A 26985-nucleotide genomic window follows, 5' to 3' on the forward strand; every position below is an offset into this window, starting at 1 on the left:
GTCACGCGAAGGGGCGGGGATAGAGAGTCGGAAATGCTCATGTTGTTTGTGCGAACAGGTGAGCTTCAGTCTCGCTGTGGATCGGGGGAAACATGGGCAAACTTCAGGAGTTTGAGATCAAGTTTGACAAAAACAAAGTGGTGTACGCTCCGGGTGAGTCTATCTCTGGAACCGTGAGATTCAAACTGGGACAGCCGCTGCAGTGTAAAGGTAAGAGTCTGCTAACACTGCGGTTATTCCGCCAACATTTGCGCACCTGTTGGTCAAAAGCCGCCGTCGCTAAACAAGGAAGTAAGGGTTTTAGCCGAGATAACACGGGCTGTAAATTAGGCCTCTCACACTATCATTCTACTGTGGAAATAGTCTATGTGATATGAAAATCACTTTAATGTTGATATGATAGTCTCTGGTAGTTATGGGTTCAAAGTGGGCTTTTTATGGCATTGTAAGTCATTACCTGCAGCACTTCACTATAATGTTTCTGTAATATTCTTACAGATTGAATCTGGGTTTCAGTGAGCGATTTTAATGGGACATAATAGAGTAATAGGTTGATTTTTCTTCCAGTATCATAACCCTAGAGACAGGGCCATAAATGGGATTTTTTTTTTAAATACTGAGATCACGAGTCTCCCCTCCCACAGAAATATTTGACCACACACCAAAAATAAACTCCTACCTAATGGTTTATTTAGTCTAAGAAGTAGGAGAAATTTCTCAACCCATAAGAGGACCAAGGAAAATAATTTTTTTCCTAATCATATTTTTTGTGATTCCATACCTGTTTAGGGTTAAAAAAAACATCTTACAATTTACACATTTTAATTTTAATTTTTTATTTTTATTTTACAGCATGTCCACTGTAGTGGACAACAGGATCATTTGAGTACGAAAAGAGACAAATTTGGTAGATATAAATTTTACCAGATTATAAAGTTTTATTAACCAAGAATACATACATTTTGGGCTGTAGAGTGATCATTATCCAAGAATACAGACATTTTGATTACAAAATAGATACATTTATCATTTTGAATCCTTTTCCTTGCATTTTGCGAGAATATCTTTACTATTAAGTATTCAATTGGACTCCAGTCTGCACATGTTGTAGGATCATCTTGACACAAAGGAAGCCCAGGTAACCCAGGGGCAAATCTGATATGATGGAAAAAATGATAATAAATGATAGGTAATAACAGTTTAAATACTCAATGCAGTTAAATTTATAATTGTTGAACTGCATCAAACATACATGTTACTCCTGGCCCACAGTGGGCGACGAGTTTCCTGCTCATCCCTGTCTGTATCTGTGTCTGTGTCTGCATCTGTCCCTTCAGCTGAGCCTTCTGCATCGTCTTCCTCTTCTTCATCACTGTCTTCTATCACTGGATGAAACTCATCCTCATCTCTCTCATCATCTGACAACTCCAAATCTGAATCTCTCTCAACTATTTGATGAATAATTCTTTCTGCTTCAGTTCTGTTTCCTACGACAATGTGGAGTCATTATTTACATGAAGATAGTCCTGATGTCCACTATAATTGACATTCATAAAATAGCCAATTTTTCCAAAGACACATAATTTAGTTGCTATCAGAACTAAATATATGATTCCTAACACCTTAATGAACAAGAAAATATATGATTATCATAGAAACAAAACCATAGACAAAACATATTTGACTCACCTCTCATCTTTCCATAAAATGTGCTTGTTCCTATGTAGTCCATTTTGGATTGAAAGATAGAGGCGGTTCCCAGCCTCCCAGCCAATCAAATGACATATCACTGAAAAGCCCAGGATGTCCTCTGTACAGTACAGCAGGAATTAAGAGACTTGCACAAAAGATTCCAAAGAGAGGGATGAAACTCCAATGTCCACTACAGTGGACACAAGTCAATGGGCTGGGTCTCAGGAGGATAAAAGAATACATAATCTTTAAGTTTTATTAGTAAAAAATCAGATCTCCAAATTTGATACATGGTTTTCACTGGACAGTGACTCAGCACACTGTCAGAAATGAAAAACAATTGGTGGGAAAATGATGAAACTGTTATTTAATGACCTACAATCTTACGAAATTATATTTAATCTACAAACCCCAATTCCAATGAAGTTGGGACGTTGTGTAAAACGTAAATACACAGAACAGAATACAGTGATTTGCAAATCATTTCCAGCCTATATTCAATTCAAAATCACATTCTAAATGAGTGAATATTTGCAAAAAAACAAAGTTTATCCGTTTGAACATTTAAATATCTTTTGTAGTGTATTCAGTTGAATATAGGTTGGAAAGGATTTTCAAATCATTCTGTTTTTATTTACGTTTTACACAATGCCCCAACTTCATTGGAATTGGGGTTTGTAAGATAGAAACTTGAGACACAGAAAAGAGAGAATGAAATTAAATAAACTACATACTGGAATCAGCCGATAAAATATCCACCAATATAAAATGTAAACTCCCTTCAGTTCTGAAAACCTTTAAATTCCCAGGAAGAAAAAAATTCAGAAGACATGACCTCAATGATAACTTCAGCCCTACCTCGAAGGGTTATACTGTAGCCTATAGTCCTTTCTGTGACATGTGACCTACAGTATACTATATGAGCCTACTGTAGTTCTTTGTAGGGGCCATATGTCGATGCTTATGTGGTCTGTTAGTTTGCAATCCAATGTCTTAAAGCTTGTGCTTTTAGTGTGATGCGCGTTTTATGCCAGGCGTTGTCATTTGCGTTTACGTACTTGCATGGACCATGTTTCTGCCTTTACAGTGGTTCTACTCATTGACTGCTGCTCAATTCATATCTGTCGTATGCCATGCACAGTCCAGCCATATACTAGGTTTCAGCCTAGTCTTGTTTAACATGATACTGTGTATGTGCTGGAGCCTGAGTGCCCATTTCTCATAGGCTTTAGATACTTTTTAGTACTTACCTACTTACTAATTATCAAAGTTATTAAGTTTCTCCTTGAGATCATACTCGTGTTTTTTCTCTCTCTCTCTCTCTCTCTCTCTCTCTCTCTCTCTCTCTCTCTCTCTCTCTCTCTCTCTCTCTCTCTCTCTCTCTCTCTCTCTCTCTCTCTCGTGTTTTGTATCTTTTGACATGCTGAGAGCAGCTTTTATGTGTTTGTGTGTTTATGTTTGAATGACAGTGCCTCCAGTCTGTGTACATTCCTTCCTTCAGGTAGAGCGGGTTTGACTGTCAGCTTTAAACAGGAAACAAACTCTCTCCCCTTCCAACAGTGTGAATCACTGATGGGTTATTAAGCGGGTTGGGCCCTGAGGAGTATTACTTGGCAAATATTGACATTGCATTTAAAATCAAATATGTCATTGTGGTTCACTTTGTATACAATGGGTAAGATGAGGTTACTAATGGACTGTTAAGCATTTGTATTTTTATAGTGTTTTAGACTGAAAAGTTTTTTTAAATTTTGGAAAGTTAAAAAAGGATTACAAATGTGTTGATGTGGACATATACTGCCCCCACTCCCATTTCTCCCGGGTTCCGCCTGTATTTTAAGGCCATATTCCAGCGCCCTCCCCATTTAGTTTTGTCTGCATGGACCTCAAACTTTATAATGAATAATCATCATACGCTGATCCATACATTTTGTATGTTTGTCTGATGTCACCCAAGTTGATTGTCTAAGAAACGCAATACACACACACACACAGACTCTCACACACACACACACACACACACACACACACACACACAGACCCACACACCAGAGAGATATGATTGACTAATTACATGATTTGCTTTTGAGAAGGGTTTTTTGCTGCAGCTACTTAAAACATTCTTTGTGTAACTGTATGTTGTTTTAAAATGTTAATCACAAAAAAAATTCTCTGTGGCTAAAACCTAAAGTCTGTGCATTCTTATTTACAGCAATCAAAGTGAACTGCAATGGTTTCTGTGGCATCACCAGTAAGATAAATGAGACGGCATGGTCTGAGGAGGAGCAGTACTTCAACAGTACCATCTCTGTTGCAGACAAAGGTACGCTGCCGAACAATTGCAACGCTAACTACAAAACTGATCCAAAGAGTTATTGGTTTTCCTGTTATCAGTATCCGATAGGTGCAGTTTACCACATCAAAGATCATGTAGAGGCAAGTGTCCAGTCACAGATTAGAGAGCTCAATTGGCCTTAAAGGGTAACATTGTTTTTTTTGGACCCTATTTTCCTATATTTCTGTGTTTCAGTGACCGATGGAAACAACAATCTTCGAAATTGGTCCAGTATTACGCGAGACTGCTGCAGTGGGCAACGGCGAAACAAGCTGCAATGCAACATTAATGGGCAATTGCACACCTTCAATTTACGTCTACAAAACAGATTATTATTCTAAGTGTCTGACAACATTATGGAAATGATCCCTACAGAGGTCAACCTTTTTGTGAAAGAGTAACATCTATTTTGACACTTTTTTTAACATGAAACATCCCCGAAATCACAATCGCCAAACCCACCAGACTCCATTTAAATAAACAGTAATTTTATAATCTTAAAATGCACTTCATTCAAAGTCGACAGAAATAAAATAATCAAAAGCCATCTTGGTTCGTCTTTCCACTGTTCCAACAGTCACCGCTCTGGTTTGGTTAAAATTAGTCTAGACGGTTAATTTACCGGATAGTTTGCCAGATGTCACTCCCCTTCCGCTTTCTTTGCGTTGCCATTCTAAACTCCGGCCTTTTTGGTAAACAACAACCATAACCTCTGAGCTAGCAAGCTACCTGCTGAAAACGAATTTGGATCTGAACAAGGCGGGCCTGTTTGGTTCTTTCAGGGAATGATTGTAAAGATTTACAAAGAATATGTTTACGGCATTTACTCTCTAACTGGGACGTTTTGGGGCCAATTGAAATACACACGGCGATACCCTGAGAGCAAATTGTGTTTAACCTTGTATCCAGCTAATTTAAATAGCTCAAGTTACTGTATTGTGTGAACAGTTAACTTCATTAAATATTTTAGGTGGCGTTTTCTTTAGCAGCGTGCAAATGTTCCACCAAAACAAGTTCCTTCCGAGACCAATGTACAGATCCACCGTCTCTGAGACCGGAGATTAGCGTTGCCCAAGGCGATTGTGATTTGTTTAAAGAAATGCAAACAAGCCAGAGCGTTTTTTTTCTGCTATCCAGGAGTGTATGTGTGGAGGGGCTACCCTTACTCCACAGCGCTGTGAAGATAGGTCTGGCAATACGAGACTAGGTTGAAATAAACCCTTAATACACTCATTTGCATGTGGAAATATGCTGGCTCTATACACGCTAAAAGTATTGTTTATTTAAATGGGGTCTGGTGCGTTAGGCAAAACAAAAAGGATCTTAAGGACACTTAGAATAACAACCTGAGCCTGTCAGTGGCCAAAACAGCACTTTTAGTAGACAAAATTGCTGCACATTTGTCCAATAGGGTTACATCGCAGCCCGGTTCGCAGCTGCCAGTTACAGCGTTCTCGCTCAATACTGGACCAATTTCAAAGATTTTTGTTCACATTAGTCAGTTAGACACCGATGCATGGGAAAATGGGTTGAAAAATAACGAAATAAACACTTGCTTGTGAGTTGGTTTACCACAGAAAATGTCACAATACACAAGGTGAAAAAAAACTATCCACAAAGTCAAAGATTTTAGACCCCATTTTTCCCACGATGTAAAGATAAAACAGTAGTGTGGTAAAAATAATTGAAGTACAAAGAATGTAGTAGTGAAGGTTTCCATTTTCCAGTGTGGATAATGCATGCAGCCCAGAGGCACATCTGCTGGTGGGAAACAGTAGGGTGATTGGTTCAGTTTCCACTGACAGATGTTATCTGTGCTCTCTGTGTCCCGTACAGGAACCCTGATACAGGGAGAGCAAACCTATCCCTTCAAGTTTCTCATACCAGGTAGGAGCTTCGAGTGATGAACACTTTGTGTGTGTGTGTGTGTGTGTGTGTGTGTGTGTGTGTGTGTGTGTGTGTGTGTGTGTGTGTGTGTGTGTGTGTGTGTGTGTGTGTGTGTGTGTGTGTGTGTGTGTGTGTGCACAGACAGACAGACAGACATGTCCTGGCATGGTGATATTTACCCAGTGAGGACGGGGCTCTTATCCCATCATTCACTGGGGCTTATGAGTGTTGTGTGAAACATTGCACTGGTTTTCAGTAGTTGTTTGAACCAGCCCCTCTTATTATACAAAGGCAGTACTTTGCACTTGACAATTGTAGGTTCACCATTCAATTTGCTACACTTTTGAGCCGCTCTAATCAATAATTTTTATATTAACAATGGCTCCAATGACCATGTGTAATGTCAGCTCTACGGAACCTTTAGCCTATAGCCTGATAAATGATTCTGCGTTGAATCTACGCCGGAGGTACATGTAAGTACTTGTAGATACGGACCCTATGCCATAGCCTGACGTGCACCTCCACAGAAATGTAATTTTTACGTCGTGGCTGCAACAGCTGTGATTGGTCCGCTTCGTCGTGGCTTGATAGCGTCGCATTTCCTCCCATTCATTTCTAGGTTCTCCTCCGTGAACTAGGAATCAACCGATGCTGTTTTTTCAAGGCCGATATGAGATTTTGGAATGTTACAAACTCCAACACAAAATTTTGTTTAAATGCTTTAAGTAATTATTTAATAAATTAGAAACTTTCAACATAATACACAGTAAAAGATAGTTTGTGTTGTGGGCGGGACATTAAGTCAGACTCGGTGGTGAGTGAAACCGAAGCAGAGGGACAGACACAGAGCTGTAGCGGAACCAAAGTAGCACAGTTTTTAACTTATTACTTTTTAACTTTGTCGGTTATCAGGCAAATAAAACACAGATACAGATCTGCAAACTGCCAAAAAACGGCCCGATAATTGGCCAAGGCCTATAATCGATCCATCCCTACCGTGAACAACATGAAATCCAGGAGAGAGTTAAACTTTTCTTGCTACAGCTTTCCGAGCGTGGTCAGAAAGCACAGTGGAGACACTTTGTTGGTACTGGCTCAGGAGCTAATCCCAGCCACTCTCACACTCACCCTCGAAAACTAGATGATACATCTCAAGGGGTTTATCCTAATAAACACATTTGAAAACACATCTCTCCCCCTGTTTTTAATGTTTATGCTGTTTTTAATGTTAAGCACTTTGGGTTTACATCTAATGAAAGGTGCTACACAAATAGAATTGCCAAACATACCGGCTCTGCCATTCTCTTAAAGAGATACGCTAGATCGACGCAGACACACCTGTAAATACTCACAAGTGGCACAGGCCACTTATGTAGGTTCTGTGTAGAGCCTATGTCGTACTATGAATCAGCCTTATGTCAGTAACAATATTAACTGTGGGGTAATCAGGGCCAGCGTAATTGGAAGCATACTGTACATTCCTGCCAGGTGGCTCCACCCACTCTGACTTCCTCAGCATGGGAGAACAATTGGAAAGTTATTTTTGGCTGAGAGTAAGGAGCTCTTAGGCTCTCTCCCTAGGACACACCTTTGTTTGCATTTTGAACCACCCTAGCCAACTAGCAGCCCAGCTAGGGTAGTTTTTGATTTTTTTTCCAGTTATAGTGAGATTATAGTGAGATTTTAAGACTTTGGGTTAGGTTAAATGAAAACCCTGTTAATCTTTAAGCTGACTCTCTTTGATTGCTGCCCTACTATTTTCCCCCTGTCATCAGCCCAAACCTGTTACATAGTTTACTCACCAAGTTAATTACTGAGATCTGACATCAGTAAAAAGGCGTGACCAGAGGACTTTACCACAAAGCAAGTTCGACAGAGCCAGGGTTTCTCTGCCTTAGCTGGCTTGACAAAGCCTGAAGCCCTAATCAGAGATAACCGTATTATTATTAGTCTTGCTTGCATTGTTAGACCTATCTCCACAACGCTGTGTCAGCGCTGGAGTAAGGTCTGGCTACACCGCTTATCTATTCTGGGATAGAAGAAAAAAACACCCTGGCTTGTTTGTATTTCTTTAAACTAATCACAACCATCCTGGTCAGCGATAACCTCCAATAGCAGAGATAGCGAGAGGGGAGGGTCACGGCTTTCTCCCAGCAATGTAGATTCGTTGAGCCAGACTACTATATTATTAATCAGTATGATGTTCACATTTAGAGTTCACTATATTATTAAATCAGTTTGACATTTACTTGCATATGAAATGTGGTAAAATTCCTTCAAGCCATTGTGTTACTACTTATTACGATAATGTTATCGGTCCTGATTCGCTGACGTCCGTTTTACACTGCTGGTATATTGCAGCTATAGAACACAGATTTAGAAATTTCATTTGATTAGTCTATTGGTATTTATTACAGATAATATTCAATCAATAAAATTAATTTCTCTTTAATTTGTCAAAAACTAAAGCGAGTTCCACCTCTCCTTCATTATGGGACAGTGTCACACCTTGAGTATAACATTTAACTCTGCTGCATCAAGTTTATTTGAGTGTAGAGCTGTAGAATGAGCAGCTGTCTGCATTGAGTTGTAAAATAAATATTATTATTATCATATATTGCCTTAGTAAGCGGCATGCGATCGGTTCATTTTGTGTGTAGAAGATTTAAGATTATTTTTTGGGGGGCATTTTAGGCCTTTATTATATATAGGACAGCTGAAGACATGAAAGGGGGAATGACATGGAGCAAAGGGCAGAAGTTGAACCTGCAGTCGCTGCTTCGAGGAGTAAACCTCTATATATGGGCGCCTGCTCTACCAGGTGAGCTACCCAGGCACCCGTGTGCGCAGAAGATTCAAATTAAGCTTTAAACGCCCCCTTTTATGAGAACACGCAGAGAGCCTGAAGAAAGCCTTCAGGGTTAACCGAGCAAGTTGATAACCACGGTCGTAGTACCTGTTATCTCTGATTTAAGGCTTTAGGTAGAGGTCTGCATTGGGATTGGGTTCCCACAGGACACAACACAAATCTCGCGGGAGTGGGCAGTTTTAACGCTGCTGCGGGTCGGAGCGAGCGGTGCAAAAATAGACCACGGGTCCCGGGATTTAGGAGCGCTGCTCCTGATCAGTGCTTTAAAAGGCTGTTGTAAACAGTTCGCCTAACTAGGTTTTATAAGAGAACTGAACACACACAGAGCATTCAGTGGAACACCAGCCAAATGCTTCATTAACACTCCTCTCTTTCTTCCCGGGGCTCTCTGCCCCGCCCTTCTCTCCTATGGCAACCTGAGGGATACAATCAACACAGACTAACATAAATTATGTTACAGGGCGTTAAAGGACAGGGAAACAAAAACAAAATAGGCGTCCTCTCTCAAGAAAATGTGATGTTTTTCCAATAATTGAAACATATGCAATTTCACATCATTTTTGACCTTTTTATTACATATCTGTGTCTAAAACGTTGGAAAAGCTAGAGCACATAATCTATAAATAACACTCAAAAAGCTTAAGGACAATACTTGCTAAAGAAGTCCACTGGGGACCGACTACAATCATTAGATCTAAGAAAAGCCATTTGGTTAGTTTTGATGCTCACATTGATTTTACATTCTTTCGGCTTAGGTGGTGCACAAAACAGCTTGGGTGCTGCACCTTAAGGCCGTTTTATAGTCGTGCGTAGAATCGACGGCGTACCCCCGCAGACCCCTCTGCGTCTACGCCGGACCCTACGCCGTAGCCTGACGTGTACCTCTCCAAAAATGTAACTACACGTTGCGGACAGGCACGACGCTCGGCCGTGGCTTGGTAGCGTTGCATTTCCCCCGACTCATTTCCTGGTTCTCCTCCTCCATAAACAACATGAAATCAAGGAGAGGGTTAACTTTTCCTGCTACAGATTTCCCACCGTGGTCAGAAAGCACAGGGGAGACACATTGTTTCTCTCACTATGCCTCTAGAGTCACAACTTGCTCCGAAGACAGTTGGCGTCACCCTCTCACTTTCTCCCTCGCTCTATCACCCACTCCCCCCACACACACACATGCCGGCTAGAGGCACACACCAAAGCACAAGTAAACAAAGAGTTTCGCGATTGACCCCCCCCCCGGAAACCACATACCCCCTAGCGCTCTGGCGGTAAATGCACCACGATGCAAAGAAACACGTTCAACCCCGACGCAGAACTCCGAAAGGGTCACAACGCGTGCTGGTAGATGCACTATAGGTGATGGTTTGGATACATGTGTTCACACCTGCCGAGTGCTGTAGCTGAATTGAAAGTATTTTGAAAAAAAGATTTCTAATCAGTTGTCACAGTTTGCCGTGTACAGACACACTTCCTGCTTCAACTTTGACACTGTACTTACTGTAGTAATTATTCCTGTGCAATGGTTGTTTGTTTTTTTTTAACCAGCATTTTGGAGTGCTCTCCTGCAGTTTGACTTCCGAATACAGTGGTTAAGATACAACAACCTGTCTGATCCTCCTGTTTGTGTTTCTTAACCTGGCTCACTTTGTTGTAGTGATGCCGCCGTGTTCCCAGATCTCAGCAATTGCTTTGGTGAATACAATGTGTTATAACTGAAAGCAATGAAGTATGAACATAAGACCCAAGTTGTACACAACCTGAAATTTCCTTCCAGTTTATAGTTTTTTGCTGGTGTTCTACTTGATTTCCTTTTATATTATGTGTTATTTTGTCCATCCTTTTTAATGTTCAACCAAGCGGAAAAATTGGCAGAATTTACTAGGGATGGGTATTGCCAATGATTTCCTGATTAGATTTCGATTCACAAGGTCCCAATTTGATTACATCTACGGTTCAATTTAATATCAATTAGGTTAGAGAAATTTCAGTTACAACACCAATTGTGCTTGGATATAGAAGAGATTCTTAGAGAACTTATGCTGTAAATTGTACAAGTAAGAAGCAACCCTCACATATGTTTTATAATACACCAGGTTAATGTTTACATTAAGAACTGACCCACAAAAAGTGTATGGTGGGTTATACATCCATGGTAAAAGGAATATTTTAAAAGATTGACTTCGGGATTTTATTAAGTGATGTCCGATCACTCAAACATAGAGATTTTATTTGGAGAATCGATTATTTTCACCCAGCCCTAGTTTTTACATGGAAGAATCTCCTAAAACACCTCATCTCTTTTAGTAACAGTTATTGCCAGTGTTTCAAGTGTTACTACTTTAACCCTCCTGTTGTCCTCGGGTCAAATTCGACCCATTTTAAAAAAAAGTTTCTATATCAGAAATTTGTTTTGTTTTTTTTCATCTAAATTGTCACAAAAAATAATGTGGATGATTCCATACAATGCTCTTCACAAGTCAAATAAATGATCGGTTCAAACTTTCATTGAATTTGGGTGTTTTATTCAATTTTATATTATTTGAAAAAAAAAAAATATATATATATATATATATATATATATATATATATATAAGAACATTGAAAAAAAAAGTGACAAATGTCAGAAAAAGCTTAAATAATGTGGGAAGCGCAGAAAAATTCACCAAAAAATGACAAAAACATCAGAGAAACAGCAACAAAAGTTTTGAAAAAGACGACCAAAACGCTGCTCGATGGCAGCACTTGGTGACAGTTTCACAGACTGGATCTTTATTATTTTAGAGGCACAGAATGAGAACAATTATTGTAGAGCTGCAAAGATTAATCGATTAATTGATTAGTTGTCAACTTTTTAATTAATCATCAACTTTTAAATTGATTAATCGTTTGAGTCTTTTTTTTTTTTTTATTTAAAAAAAAAAAGTCAAACTTCTCTGATTCCGGCTTGTTAAATGTGATTTTTTTTTTTTTCTAGTTTCTTCGCTGCACTATGACAGTAAACTGAATATCTTTGAGTTGTGGACAACAAGACATCTTTCGGACGTCATCTTGGGCTTTGGGAAACACTGATCCACATTTTTCACCATTTTTCTAGGCATTTTATAGACCAAGCAACTAATCGATTTAATCGAGAAAATAATTGACAGATTAATCAACTATGAAAATGACTAGTTGGTTGCAGCCCTAAATTCTTGAAAATGTTCCAAAGTAGAGCATCAAGATTTGTATCTGCCACCACCACTACCGGCCACCTGATGTGTACAGAGGAATGTCAGCAGCTGTCAGTTTGTTCCACTTACGCATTACATTGCAATCTGTGAGAGCACTCCCCGATGACATCAGCAAATGTTTGACTCCTAAAGAACAACACGAGAAACATGAGTTTGTTATCCTAGGATACGGAGACAATTGACTATGAAATATTACCTAATTTTTCTAAAAATTGGTTTAAGATAGTGAGAAAGTTAAGTCGAATCATGAGAAAACTTTTCTGTCTTATGTTAGAGATTAGAAAGCTGTGATGTCCTAAATGACATTTTAACAACTCTGCACACTTTAAGGGCGTTTTCACATATACCTCATTTGGTCCGGACTTTCGGACTTTTTTGTTTGATCCGAACCAAAATTAGAGGTGTGAAACCTCCCCCGGACCACGGTCCGGATCAAAAGACCAAATTTTGGTCCGATAAAAAGAGGTGGTCTCGGTCCGGACCAAACTGAACCATGGTCCGGTTCGTTTATAGTGTGAAAGCATTTTTTGGATGGTTCGGACTTTCGGACCAAATACAAGAAGCTCTGGCAGGCTCTCCTTGTGTTACAAGACCGGGGAAGCTCCTTTAAGGAATAGCTCGGTGCTTAGTGTGTAGGCTACATGAGAGAGTGACGGTGAATGCGCTCAGAGCAGACAGCTGTCGGCTATCGGAGCAGAGAATACATCAGCAGTTTATTTGTTAAGTGCTAGTAAATGTACAGTGTAGGTTTCCGTTTGTCTCTGAATAAATGCTCCAGAAAGAAAGTTCCCGTGTCTTACTTCTCAACATCACAACAAAACAAAAAGAGCCGCGGCAGTAGGGGAGAGCAGCAGTCGCCTGAAAAAACTCTGACACAGAGAGAGGAGACGAGAGGACGGGGAAGCCCGTCAACAAACCAATCAATTATAAGTATCTGGAGACGCAGCTCACGTATGTGATGACGGCAGGACGTAGTTTTGTCACGTTTAGATCTTTAGTGCGCTTGCATAACTGCAGTGTGAAACCAAAACTTACCGGATCAAATGTATACAATGTAACAAAAACATGAACCTTGGTCCGGACCTTGGTCCGGACTTTCATGTGTGAAAACACCCTAAGTTTGTATACACAAACCATTAAATCATTTTTTTAACTTGGTTGGTGTTTTTTGGCACAGTCATAAATCTTGGAGAACAGTATACCTTGTCCCTCACTTCATGTCTAGATACTGTTGCCATGGTTGATTATGATGGGCACTGAAAAACTCAGCCAGCCTTTGTGTTTAGCCCTTGTAAGGCCACTCATCTGCTGGCGGTAATTTTCCCAGGCATTTGTAGTTGTGATGGTTAAGGTTAGGGTAAGGGGCTAGGGAATGCATTATGTCAATGACGGGTCCCCACAAAGATAGTGAAACAAATGTGTGTGTGTGTGTTCTCGTTTAACTATATTCGTGGGGTCCAAAAACCGGGAATACAGTATACTTGTGGGGTCCGGACAGCTTTGTGGGGCCAAAATGTTGGACCCCACAACTTTAAAGGGCTGTTTGAGGGTTAAGACTTGGTTTTGGGTTTAGGGATAGAATTAGGTTATGGTTATGGTTAGGGTAAGGGTTAAGGTTAGGCATTTAGTTGTGATGGTTAAGGTTAGGGTAAGGGGCTAGGGAATGCATTATGTCAATGACGGGTCCCCACAAAGATAGTTACACTGTGTGTGTGTGTGGTTTTAAAGATTATTGCTTTGGTAGCCAGACAGATTCTTTGGAATAGGATGGAAGAATGAAGGGGTGCGTCAATCCAGAAAATGTTAATCAGAGAAAAGATTATTGCTTTGGCAGTTTGCCTTTATTTGAGAGTGTAGAGTCCGAGACTGTGGATAAGCACTTCTTTCCAAGTGTTGTTTGCATGTAAAGGTCAGGAAAATAACTGGTCATTTGTCAGGTTTTGAAAGGTTATGGAATAGGAAAATCTGTGCCTGTAGAGCATTGTTATAGTATATAGTGTGAGCAGTAATTCTCTTCTATGATATAAAATGGTCAAATGCCATAATTGCACAATTATCGTAATTCATTAATTAACAAACTTTTTAGTGAGCAGCCACGCAAGTCTTAAAATCCAGTCAAATAGATAAAAAGGCAAAGGAAAACTGTACAATAACTCTTCTATTACAAACTCTTTGTCTGTATTTGCTATATGTGATAAAACTAATACATATTTGACTTCTTTCCCACAGCCTCTGCTCCGACATCTTTTGAAGGCAACTATGGTAGGATCATTTACAGAGTGAGAGCTTTCATTGACACACCACGATTCGCCAAGGACTACAACACAGAGAAACCTTTCTACCTGCTAAGCCTTCTAAACCTGAATGAAGTGCCAGACATATGGGTGAGACACGATTAGATGTGTGTGTAAATGTTCAATCCTCGACTGGTTAGACATGAACAAGGCTGATCTCGGTCTTTAGAGTTCAAAAAACACACCAACATTGTTTCTTGTTCATTTAATTCCTACATCAAGACAAATGTAAAATCTGTGACCGTTTATCCATCTGCCCAGCATAGGGTGACCAGATTTCCCGGAACTAAAACCAGAACACTTTGCGCGTGACCGTAGTGCTCGTGCACGCACACGCTTTTTAACATGAACATGTGCCAGCCCAGGTCAGACATAGAGACAGACAGATTAGACACAATTTTGCCAACAGCACACGTAGGCCTACTGCTCACAACATAATGTGGTATCTCAGTTAATATTCATGAATGTTCTTGGTATGTAGCCTACATATCTAAGAAATAATGTTAGGACATTGAGTGAGTTTCGTGTGGGACCAAATTTATTTTTCAGAATTAAAGCATTCTTTTGGAAAATGCACCCACTGAACTTGTGAAAAACTTTGGAAAAGATATTTTTTATTGCATGGCACTAAACGAGATAGATAGATGGATAGATAGATAGATACTTACTTACTTACTTACTTACTTACTTTATTCATCCCAAGGGAAACTTTAGGCATCCAGTAGCTTAGACAACCATAACACAACAAACACATACACACACATATATCTCACATGCATCACTCAGAAATTTAAAGAGTTAAAGGTGCTAAGGTAGACTGTGCAATGGTGGTAGTGCAAAAGAGAACAGTGTAGGGATTGATCAGTGCAATAGCTTATTATTAAATATTAACTGACTATGAAAAGACAAGAATGTAAACCTAATAGAATTATAATTGCTTGATAGAAAAGAAATATATACATTAAGAACAATATATAACAGGCCCTGTTATATATTGTTCTCTTCCTGAGGGAATAAATTATAAGATGTATATGTTATGACCAGAGTCCAGATTGTGTAGGAGGGCTAATATATCCTAAGACAGTCAGGTGTACAGCAGACAGAGATATAATGGTGGTAGGGGCTGAGAGAGACAGGCTCATGCTGAAAAGTCCATTTCTCCCCTCCCCCTTTGTGTGGTACTGAAGAGTTGGATGGCCCTGGGGACAAAGGACCTCCTCAAGCATGACGGTAACAGAAGTCTGCCACTGAACATGCTCCTCTGTTTAAAGAACGTGCTGTGTAGTGGGTGGCAGTCATTCTCCACGATCGCCAGCATCCTACTCATGGTCCGTTTCTCTGCAGTTGTTGTGAGTGACTCCAGCTCAATGCCAACAACAGAGCCAGGTTTCCTTACCAGCCTGTTCAGTCGCCCAGCGTCTCTCTTCTTAATGCTGCCTCCCCAGCACCCCACAGCATAAAACAGGACACTGGCAATGACTGACTGGTAAAACATCCAGAGGAGCTTACTGCAGACATTGAAGCTGACCTCCTCGGGAAGTTAAAGCCAACTCTGCCCTTTCCGATACAGCGCATCTGTGTTGGCTGACCAGTCCAGTTTGTTGTCAATGTGTACCCCCAGGTACTTATATGTGCTGACCACCTCCACATTGACCCCTTCAATGGAGACTGGTGGCATATGTGGCTTAGATCTCCTGAAATCCACCACCAACTCCTTGGTCTTTGTTGCGTTCAGGTTGGATGACTTTGTGCAATGGTGCAAGCTCAACCATCTGTTGAGCCTGCACCATTGCACAAAGTCATCCACCAAGTTCCTGTACTTACTGTACTGTACACAATAGCAGTGTCATCTGAAAACTTCTGCATGTGGCATGACTCAGAGTTGTAGCTGAAGTCAGAAGATCACAGGGTGAACAGGAACAGTGAAAGCACAGTCCCCTGAGGCGCTCCGGTGCTGCAGATCGCAGTCTCTGATAAACAGTCCTTCAGCCTGACGAACTGGGGTCCCTTTGTTGAGTATTAGGGGGAGGGTGCATCTGTGATTATGCATCTGTGAATTATTTGGAACTGCTGCCACAGGCTTGAACTAAAATTATGGTAACACTTTACGGTAAGGGTACATGAATTATGAATTCATGCATGAATTAATTCATGATTTGTGCATTACTTCATTCCTTTATATCTTATGAATCATCATGAATTGACATGAGTTCATAGCCTCTCATTCATGACCTCATGCATGAACAACACATCAACTAAAGCATTAGGTAAGGTGGGTACATCATTATGCACAAGTTGTGTTCAAATCAGACTTTGCATACGTCGCCAAATTAATTTCCTTGTTTCTGATATGAAGATGAGACGTGTGACTCGAACATCTCACATTTACCAACAAAACGTACAGCGAAAGACTGTGAAAAACATTTCAGACCGTCCTGCCAACCTGTATACATTTTAACATTAATGTACGCTGTAATGTTTTTTCACTCTAAAGTCGCTGAAGCTGCTGCTGTTTCAATCCTTTCAGCTCTTTGCAGCAGTCGGGGCTGTTGCTCAGTTCCCCCCGTGACTGATGCACACACACACACACACACATTGTTAAAATCATACGCTGGACACTTTATTAGTCTTTCTACATGGGTTTAGTTAATGACCGGGCTATAATAAGACCACGCCGGCTATGTAATCGCTGACAACCAGGACAATTTCATAGTGGTTGGTGTAAACCGGGACATTTTAGCGTCCCGACAGGCTTTTGTCGGGACTCGGGACACGCAATTGAAAATCAGGACTGTCCCGGTCAAACCGGGACGTCTGGTCTAGCACCCTAGCCTATCACCTCTGTGTGTCTCCGTCTATAGTGCGGGTCGATTTTCTGGACAGACCCCAGTGTGTCAGGGTAAATGGCACAATGAGAATGATATCTATCCATTTTGTCATCTAATTTGTAGTCTATATCCAAGACGTTCCACTTCCAGGATTGCTCTCGTTCTGCCGGAACTTCCGCCGGATGTCACTCTTTTCGGATGTCCGTTTTCGGATGTCCATTAGCTTCTGCTTTCTTTGTGTTGTCATTTTAAACTCCGGTGGATTTATGGGGACTATGGTTAACTGCTCCTCAGATCTCTGCAGGGTAAAGCTTGATTTATGGTTGTGTGGAGGCTCCAAGCACAGCTTTCGCCGTAGCCTACGTAAGTGGCCTGAAGTTTATACTTGTGCGTTGTTGTCTGCGTCGATCTCTTTAGGAGAATGGCCGGCGTGTGTGTATGGTAGAGGGAGTAAGCGAGAGAGTGACGGCGATTAGTAGTAATGAGAGAAACAAAGTGTCTCTCCTGTGCTTTCTGACCACGGTGGGAAATCTGTAGCAGGGTCCGGCGTAGGTCCGTGTCTCCATGTACTTAGGTATGTAGCCACGGCGTAGATTTTACACAGAAGCATAAATCAAGCTTAAATCCAGACATCTAGCTAGACTATCTGTCCAATCTGAGTTTTCTGTTGCATGACTAAAACAACCTTTTGAATGTACACGTTCCACCAAAACAAGTTCCTTCCCGAGGCTATTTAGCAGAGGCACCATGGCTCCGTCCGGCGCTTAGCACCGCCCAAGATGATTGTGATTGGTTTAAAGAAATGCCAGTAAACCAGAGCACGTTTTTCTCCCATCCTGGAGTGCTGTGTGGACTAGCCAGACCCTCCTCCGCAGCACTGTGGAGGAAGGTCTGGAAATGCGACACTATCTAACTTGCAATGTAACTCAGAAAGAAAACAATAAGTATATTTAAATGTTCCTTTAACCAACGTGTATCAATGTCAGTCTTGATAAATCCTTTGATGTTATTTCACTGCCCTTCTCCATGCAGGGAAGATGTTCATCTGCAGTGACGCAGCAGTTCACCTACATGCTGGTGAAAACCGGCACAGTGGTCATGAAGGCCCAGACCGACATGAAGGGTTACACACCAGGCCAGATCATCCAGGTGTTGACCAACATCCACAACCAGTCTGGAAAGAACACAGGCAACATGGCGGCCAGCCTGATGCAGGTAAACACTTTTTTTGACCAAACCTGCGAAGAGCAGGTTATGTTCAGGTTTAAGCGGGATTTAAGCTTCTGCGGAGGCTCCACGCAGAACTTACGCCATAGTGAGAGAAACAAAGTGTCTCCCCTGTGCTTTCTGACCATGGTGGGAAATCTGTAGCAGGAAAAGTTAACCCTCTCCTTGATTTCATGTTGTTTATGGAGAAGGGGAACCAGGAATTAAAGAGGGGGAAATGCGACGCTGCCAAGCCACAGCCAAGCGGACCAATCACAGTTGTTGGGGGTCTGCGTCGCCGCGAGGTGCACGTTAAGCTACGACGTAGGGTCCGTATCTCAACGTACCTACCCTTGGCGTCAATTTATTATATTGATTTTATTTGTAAAACTAATTCCTATTTATCCTATTTACTTAGAGCATTCTGTTATTTATTTAGAACATTTTACACACCACAGAAAATAAAACACTTCCCTCTCTCCTCCCAAACCCGTCCTACAACCTATTAAATCAAATAATTATTACACTTGGGTGGCAGTGAAGGTCAGGGGCCTCGACGGACCAGACCCGGGCAGCAGACGCTGGCTCTGGGGACGTGGAACGTCACCTCTCTGTGGGGGAAGGAGCCGGAACTTGTGCGGGAGGTGGAGCGCTACCAGTTGGATCTGGTGGGGCTTACCTCTACGCACAGTCTCGGTTCTGGAACCATACTCCTGGATAGGGGTTGGACTCTTTTCTTCTCCAGAGTTGCCCAGGGTGTGAGGCGCCGGGCGGGTGTGGGGATACTCACAAGCCCCCGGCTGAGCGCCGCTACGTTGGAGTTTACCCTACGCCTGCGGGTTGTGGGGGGGAAAACTCTGACTGTTGTTTGTGCGTATGCACCAAACAAGAGCTCAGAGTGAGTTCTGCTGGGGGGACTTCAACGTGCACGTGGGAAATGATGGAGACACATGGAGAGGCGTGATTGGGAGGAACGGCCTCCCTGATCTAAACCAGAGTGGTTGTTTGTTGTTGGACTTCTGTGCTATTCATGGATTGTCTATAACGAACACCATGTTCGAACATAGGGATGCTCATAAGTGTACTTGGTACCAGAGCACCCTAGGCCAAAGGTCAATGATCGATTTTATAATCGTTTCATCTGATCTGAGGCCGTATGTTTTGGACACTCGGTGAAGAGAGGGGCAGAGCTGTCAACTGATCACCATCTGGTGGTGAGTTGGGTCAGAGGGTGTGGGAAGACTCTGGACAGACCTGGTAAGCCCAAACGGGTAGTGCGGGTAAATTGGGAACGTCTGGAGGAGGCCCCTGTCCGACAGACTTTCAACTCACACCTCTGGCGTAGCTTTTCGTGCATCCCTGTGGAGGCTGGGGGCATTGAACCTGAGTGGACAATGTTCAAAGTTTCCATTGCTGAAGCTGCGGCGGGGAGCTGTGGTCTTAGGGTCTTAGGTGCCTCAAGGGGCGGTAACCCACGAACACCGTGGTGGACACCGGTGGTCAGGGAAGCCGTCCGACTGAAGAAGGAGTCTTTCCGGGATATGTTATCCCAGAGGACTCCGGAGGCAGTTGCAAGGTACCGAAGGGCCCGAAGGGCTGCAGCCTCTGCCGTGAAAGAGGCAAAGCAGAGGGTGTGGGAAAAGTTCGGAGAAGACATGGAGAAGGACTTTCCGTTGGCACCAAGGTGCTTCTGGAAAACCGTTCGCCACCTCAGGAGGGGAAAGCGGGGAACCATCCAAGCTGTGTACAGTAAGGATGGGACGCTGTTGACCTCAACTGAGGAGGTAATAGGGCGGTGGAAGGAGCACTTTGAGGAACTCCTAAATCCGACTAATACGCCCTCTATGGTAGAGGCAGAGCTGGAGGATGATGGGGGATTGTCGTCAATTTCCCTGGTGGAAGTTGCTGAGGTAGTTAAACAACTCCACAGTGGCAAAGCCCCAGGGATTGATGAGATCCGTCCAGAAATGCTTAAAGCTCTGGGTGTGAGGGGTTGTCTTGGTTGACACGCCTCTTCAACATTGCGTGGAAGTCGGGGACGGTGCCTAAGGAGTGGCAGACCGGGGTGGTGGTTCCCCTTTTCAAAAAGGGGGACCAGAGGGTGTGTGCCAATTACAGGGGTATCACACTTCTCAGCCTTCCCGGTAAAGTCTACTCCAAGGTGCTGGAAAGGAGGGTTCGGTCGATAGTCGAACCTCAGGTTGAAGAGGAACAATGCGGATTCCGTCCTGGTCGTGGAACCACGGACCAGATCTTTACTCTCGCAAGGATCCTGGAGGGAGCCTGGGAGTATGCCCAACCGGTCTACATGTGCTTTGTGGATCTGGAGAAGGCGTATGACCGTCTCCCCCCGGGAGATACTGTGGGAGGTGCTGCGGGAGTATGGGGTGAGGGGGTCCCTTCTCAGGGCCATCCAATCTCTGTACGACCAAAGCGAGAGCTGTGTCCGGGTTCTCGGCAGTAAGGACTCGTTTCAGGTGAGAGTTGGCCTCCGCCAGGGCTGCGCTTTGTCACCACTCCTGTTTGTAGTATTTATGGACAGGATATCGAGGCGTAGTCGGGGTGGAGAGGGGTTGCAGTTTGGTGAGCTGGGGATCTCATCGCTGCTTTTTGCGGATGATGTGGTCCTGATGGCATCGTCGGCCTGTGACCTTCAGCACTCACTGGATCGGTTCGCAGCCGAGTGTGAAGCGGCTGGGATGAGGATCAGCACCTCTAAATCTGAGGCCATGGTTCTCAGCAGGAAACCGATGGAGTGCCTTCTCCAGGTAGGGAATGAGTCTTTACCCCAAGTGAAGGAGTTCAAGTACCTTGGGGTATTGTCGCGAGTGAGGGGACAATGGAGCGGGAGATTGGTCGGTGAATCGGCGCAGCGGGTGCGGTATTACACTCAATTTATCACACCGTTGTGACGAAAAGAGAGCTGAGCCAGAAGGCAAAGCTCTCAATCTACCGGTCAGTTTTCATTCCTACCCTCACCTATGGTCATGAAGGCTGGGTCATGACCGAAAGAACGAGATCCAGGGTACAAGCGGCCGAAATGGGTTTCCTCAGGAGGGTGGCTGGCGTCTCCCTTAGAGATAGGGTGAGAAGCTCAGTCATCCGTGAGGAGCTCGGAGTAGAGCCGCTGCTCCTTCGCGTCGAAAGGAGCCAGTTGAGGTGGTTCGGGCATCTGGTAAGGATGCCCCCTGGGCGCCTCCCTAGGGAGGTGTTCCAGGCACGTCCAGCTGGGAGGAGGCCTCGGGGAAGACCCAGGACTAGGTGGAGGGATTATATCTCCAACCTGGCCTGGGAACGCCTCGGGATCCCCCAGTCGGAGCTGGTTAATGTGGCTCGGGAAAGGGAAGTTTGGGGTCCCCGGCTGGAGCTGCTACCCCCGCGACCCGCTACCCGATAAGCGGAAGAAGATGGATGGATTATTACACTGCACTAGAACTTTTATTCTTGTATTTGTGTCTTATTCTATTTTTATTAGAATAGAATTCTATTAGCCCATTTTTATTTTCATCTTTTTAACTGCTCGTTAAGTTTTATGTAAAGCACTTGTACTATAGAAATAAAGTTGCGTTGCCCTACAACCTCCAGCCTGTCAGTCTATCACCAAGGCCTAGAAAACACTGGTGTGCCTGTCTGTCAGAGGAAATGTAACGTTAACAGGCTCTCCATTATAATACATTGCAGCGAACGCTGTCCGCGTGGAGTTTTGAAAACTGTGATCATACTTGCAACCGCTTTATCAGCATTGCCTGGACTCACTGACTAGCTGCAACTTTAAAAAATGCAGAGACGACGTAATTTTGCTCCGTCTGCACAGCAGCTCTGCATTTGTGTGTGTATGTCAGAGCCCTGCTCTCTGTCAACATGCAGAGAGGACAGATGCTCGCGCTTAAAGCTATACTGGGTAGTGTCTGTCGCCCCCATGAACAATTCTAAGTAATGACAACAACACTGTCAGCGCATCCACATGATACAAGCCTTCCGTGATCGCACATGTGCCCCCACCCCTCCATGTAGTTGCTAGTAGCCAAGGAGGACACAAAGGATTAAAAAAACATGATGGACTCTTCAGAAGAGGTAATTATCTTCACTCGAGCTTCTGCGCGGGAAAGTCACCGGACGCCACAATCTTCTGAACATAGCCATGCTGAGAAATACAGAGAGAGTTGTGTGGAGCGGATAGTCTTAATTAACTTTGTAGCAACTAATTTGGCAATGGCTTGAATGTAACGGACGTTCGTAAATATCAAAAAGTTACGCGCTAAAGCTCTAGCGCTCTCGGGTACCGACATTTGGCACCGTTTGAATTAACGCGAATCGGTCCTCAGTAGTACTAGCGTAATTTGGTCGGTACCCAAAAAAGTGCAGAGTTCGGTACCCAACTCTACTATGTAACATTACTGAGTCCAGTTTATGAATCTGCATGTCCACGTGTGTTTTCAGAGAGTGACCTATGAGACGAAGAGGCCCACCTATGACGTGAGGACAATAGCAGAGGTGGAGGGTGGTGTGGTGAAGGCTGGCAAGGAGGTGGAGTGGAAGGAGCAGATCATTGTTCCTCCTCTTCCTCAGTCCTCCCTCGCTGGCTGTGAACTTATCAAGATCGAATATTACGTCAAAGTAAGATAATATGCTCATCCTCTGTTCCTGTTTGTCATGTTTTTGATTGTTAGACAAAGAGTAAACATTTGACATTTTAAGTGACATCTATCATCAGAGCTCCTTTCAGTCATACACCTCCCTCTGTAAATGTGGAAATTATACATGTTGGTCTCATGTCTGAATACACTACCTCAATTTAACAAAAAAGGTCACAATGATAATCTCGACTATGTCAGGCCTGTAATATTTCTGTGATATACAGCACAAGTCTGAACTGAATGCATTACATTAACATAAATGTAAAACGCAAAAATTAATAAAACAAAAGTCCTTAAAAAAGAGGAGAGGGTTATTAGTTATGGCTTCAGTGTCTAATTAAGCCTGTGAAAGAACAGAATATTCTTCTTCCTTCATGTCCTTAACTCTTTTAACTCAATGCTGTTCTCAGCAGTGCAACTGCTTAATCTCGGGAACCAGCTGCCAAATATTACACGAGAATTGTGTCTCTGGGTTTAAAGTATTCTGGAGAATAGGAGGAAAAAAAAAAAAACTGGGAACTTGCATGCGGTTTATTATTTTGAGTGAATTGATTTCACCTACCAAACATATGAGAGGAACGCAGCTCTTACTAAGGCAGGGCTTAAATACTCGGGCCTAGTGCCCGATTTCTGGCGTATGACTATTTTAGCAAAATAAATAAATTAAAAAGTCCACATGGGATTTGTTTTTGATGCGCTGGATTTAACCAATCATCAAACTTCCACCTACCAATGAAACGAGTTCTAGCCAATCAGATGCAAAGTAGGGCGGGTCTTTGCCGAAATGCGAGAGTGCGGTGTGGTCTCCTTGCTAAAAACAAATGGGTGCAAAGTTTATCAAACTTGGAGCATGTAGATACAGCTTTAGTTGAGTAAGGAGTTAAAAACAAATGGCGCTGGGCATGAATAGAGGACAAGAGGAAAAGGGTGGAGACGGGAAGCCGTTTAGCACTTGGTGTCTCGATATTATTGCAATATGTAAATGTACGTTGACTCTTAATTTCACATATGGTTGGAAGAAGTAAAAATGTATCCAAAACTTTTTAGTTCTTAAAAATTATGACTTTTATTATTCTGTAATGTAAGAGGGACTTTAACTGGTTTGCCAGTCAAATTAACTTTAATGAGTGCATATTAAAATATTACACTGTGACAGCATCCAGTGCCCGCGTCGTTTAAATAGCAAATGCACCTGCGCCCATCTGTGCACCCATGGGCGTGCTGGTCTTACAGGGAGGTGTGTTCAGGTGCATTCTTGGCGTATTGCTATCTTGAGGAAGCGGAAAGTGATCGCGCCATTGACCAACAAAAACCTGGTGTAAAGTCAATACGCAGCATTTAATTGTTACTTTAACAGCGCATTAGTAAAATGTGCGTGCACACTATGCTTGTTACACACACAGGGACGTGCAGCACACAAACATGCAAAAGATTAAAAATAAAAATATTACAGTGTGAAATAGTATTATGATATGATCTGCTCACGCGCTTTCACTTCACTTCTTATCCTGAAAATCGCTCCTTCCTGCTTAGCAAATCCGCCATCATAATAGCAATGCGCCAAGGTACAAACGCGCCTTTTTGGTTGGTGAACATGCAAAAAAAAAAAACATAGAAAGGGAGCAATATTATTCATCAAACTGGTCTGGTCTAGGATGATGTTTTTTGTAGAATTTTATTAAAATGATGTCTTCATTTGCTACTCTAACAAATACACTTACTGTATTTGTGTTCATTATGAGTTTGGGATTCTGAAGAATGAAAAAGAATCAAACACAAGATTATGTTGTGGGTATAAATTCTGCATATAAATATATAACATTCTCTTTTTTTTGTCTGATTAATCAGGTCGGTCTAAAGTCTCCAGACGTCACGTTGACGTTACCCATCCACATCGGGAACGTCTCCCTAGACAAAAAACTGCAGCCTTGCAATAAAGCAGCCACTCCCTCCTCTGCCAAAGCTGAAGACACACCAGCATCGGCCTCTACACCTGACACCGCCATGCCCCCTCGCCCTACCCCAAAACCCGCTCCCCGCCCCACCGCTCGCTCCAGGATGTCCTCGCTTAATTCCCCCAGCGCTCCTCCCGCTGACTACCACCAGGGAGCAGAGGGTGGGACACCGATAAACGATGGCTTCCCCAACAAGCGCCACTCTCAGCTAGTGTCACCCCACGCTTTCAGCTATGCTCCTGGCCTCTTTTTCCCCCACAACCACCAGCCCAATGGGCCCAGCACTGCACCCAGTGGGCCTATATTCAGTGGGTCCACAGGGGCCACAGCACCTTACCCCCCTGAGAACGGCGCTAGCTCAATGCCGACACCACTCATCCTGCCTCCGGACTACGGCACATCAGCATATCCACAAGGTCAGTTGGCACACACTCACTCTGTACCATGCAGGCTCGGGTCATGAATGCAGACTGGATAAGGACATACGTAGAGAAGAACAAGGCCGTAATTTAGGATTGATTTGAACACTTATTCGTCATCGTTAAGGTTGCTGAACCCTGGAGCCCTTCTGTAATATTAGAAAACTCTAAAGCAGAACCAGAAAACCCAATACATTAGAAATGTCATTTCCTCCATTATTGCTCCATTATTTCTGAGATCAGGAAGTGTCGACGAGTTTCGGATATTCTGTCTAATAGAGAGGCGACCGTTTCGACCGTGTGACGTGTGCTTACAATGTTGTCAACATTATAAACTTTGTTAAGGTAGAATTTATGGCAGATTGCACCACTGCAGTCCCAAGACGTCCCATGCTGCAGCTTGGTTCAATGACATTATGATATAAAAATTGGCTAACCAATGATCGGGCCATTGAGAAGCACATGATAAAGTGGTTTGGATAAAAGCACTACAGTATATAAATGCATCCCATTAAATTTTTTTTTTTTTAAAAACACACCCCTGAACCAGAATGCCAGCCAACGATATTCCCGTTTGGCATAAGGGTGTTACTGTTAACTCTCATAATGCTCTGTATTACTATTCTGTATTTAATGTAATATTCCATTTATCATGGCACGTAAGGATACATATATTTGTAATCCATTTCTTTCTCACAGCTGCTGTAGACTACTTTTAAGGTGTACTCCAGTAAATTACTATTGCACTTCCCTAAAGTTGGGATACTCACAAGCGTGGTTTAGTTAAAGTGCTCATATTATGCTCATTTTCAGGTTCATAATTGTATTTAAAAGTTGTACCAGAATAGGTTTACATGGTTTCATTTTCAAAAAAACACTATTTTTGTTGTACTGCACATTGCTGCAGCTCCTCTTTTCACCCTGTGTGTTGAGCTCTCTGTTTTAGCTACAGAGTGAGGCATCTCACTTCTGTTCCATCTTTGTTGAGAGTCGCACATGCGCAGTAGCTAGGTAAGGACTACTAGCCAGTCAGAAGCATGTATGAGTATGAGGGCGTGCCACGCTAGCAGCTAGGCGAGCATTATCACGTGTGTTACAAAGTGACGCACGTTTGTCACGGAAGTAAAGGCTAGACTACAATAGAGCTGTTTGGATCAGTTTGTGAACAGTTATAGTTCCACGATAAAGGAAAGGGGGGGAAAAAAGCCAAAAAGCATAATAGGAGCACTTTAAATGCTTTAAGCAATTATTGAATAAATTGGAAACTTTGTTTAACATAAATACACAGTAAAAGAGAGTCAGATAGTGTTGTGGGCGGGACATTAAGTCAGACTCAGTGGTGAGTGAAACCGAAGCGGAGGTACAGACACAGAGCTGTAGCGGAGCCAAAGTAGAGCACTTTTTAATTAATTAACTTCACCGGTTATCGGGCAAATAAAACACTGATACAGATAATCTGCAAACTGCCAAAAAACGGCCCGATAATTGGCCAGGGATGATAATCGGTCTATCCCTAATGCACATATAACATTATCTGTCAGAAAGGATTCTATGAAGAAAACTAAAAATAATTTCAAGTAGGGTTAGTGCATTAACAATACACAGGTTTACATAACATTTCTACTTTTTGACA

The 26985-nt window shown here is 42.7% G+C and overlaps 1 protein-coding gene across 1 annotated transcript in view; it reads left to right on the forward strand.

Annotated features, from left to right (window-relative positions):
- The window catches only part of arrdc1a (arrestin domain containing 1a), a 29305-nt gene continuing 2320 nt past the window's right edge, over window positions 1–26985 (forward strand). The window contains exons 1-7 of the mRNA XM_031300879.2: window positions 1–210; window positions 3905–4015; window positions 5864–5914; window positions 14243–14397; window positions 18168–18350; window positions 22782–22958; window positions 24827–25349. Of these exons, the coding sequence (XP_031156739.1) occupies window positions 93–210; window positions 3905–4015; window positions 5864–5914; window positions 14243–14397; window positions 18168–18350; window positions 22782–22958; window positions 24827–25349 (1318 nt within the window). The 5' untranslated portion in view covers window positions 1–92. The remainder of the gene's footprint in view (window positions 211–3904; window positions 4016–5863; window positions 5915–14242; window positions 14398–18167; window positions 18351–22781; window positions 22959–24826; window positions 25350–26985) is intronic.

Source organism: Sander lucioperca, chromosome 2 (assembly GCF_008315115.2).
Source record: "Sander lucioperca isolate FBNREF2018 chromosome 2, SLUC_FBN_1.2, whole genome shotgun sequence".
Classification (NCBI taxonomy): Eukaryota; Metazoa; Chordata; class Actinopteri; order Perciformes; family Percidae; genus Sander; species Sander lucioperca.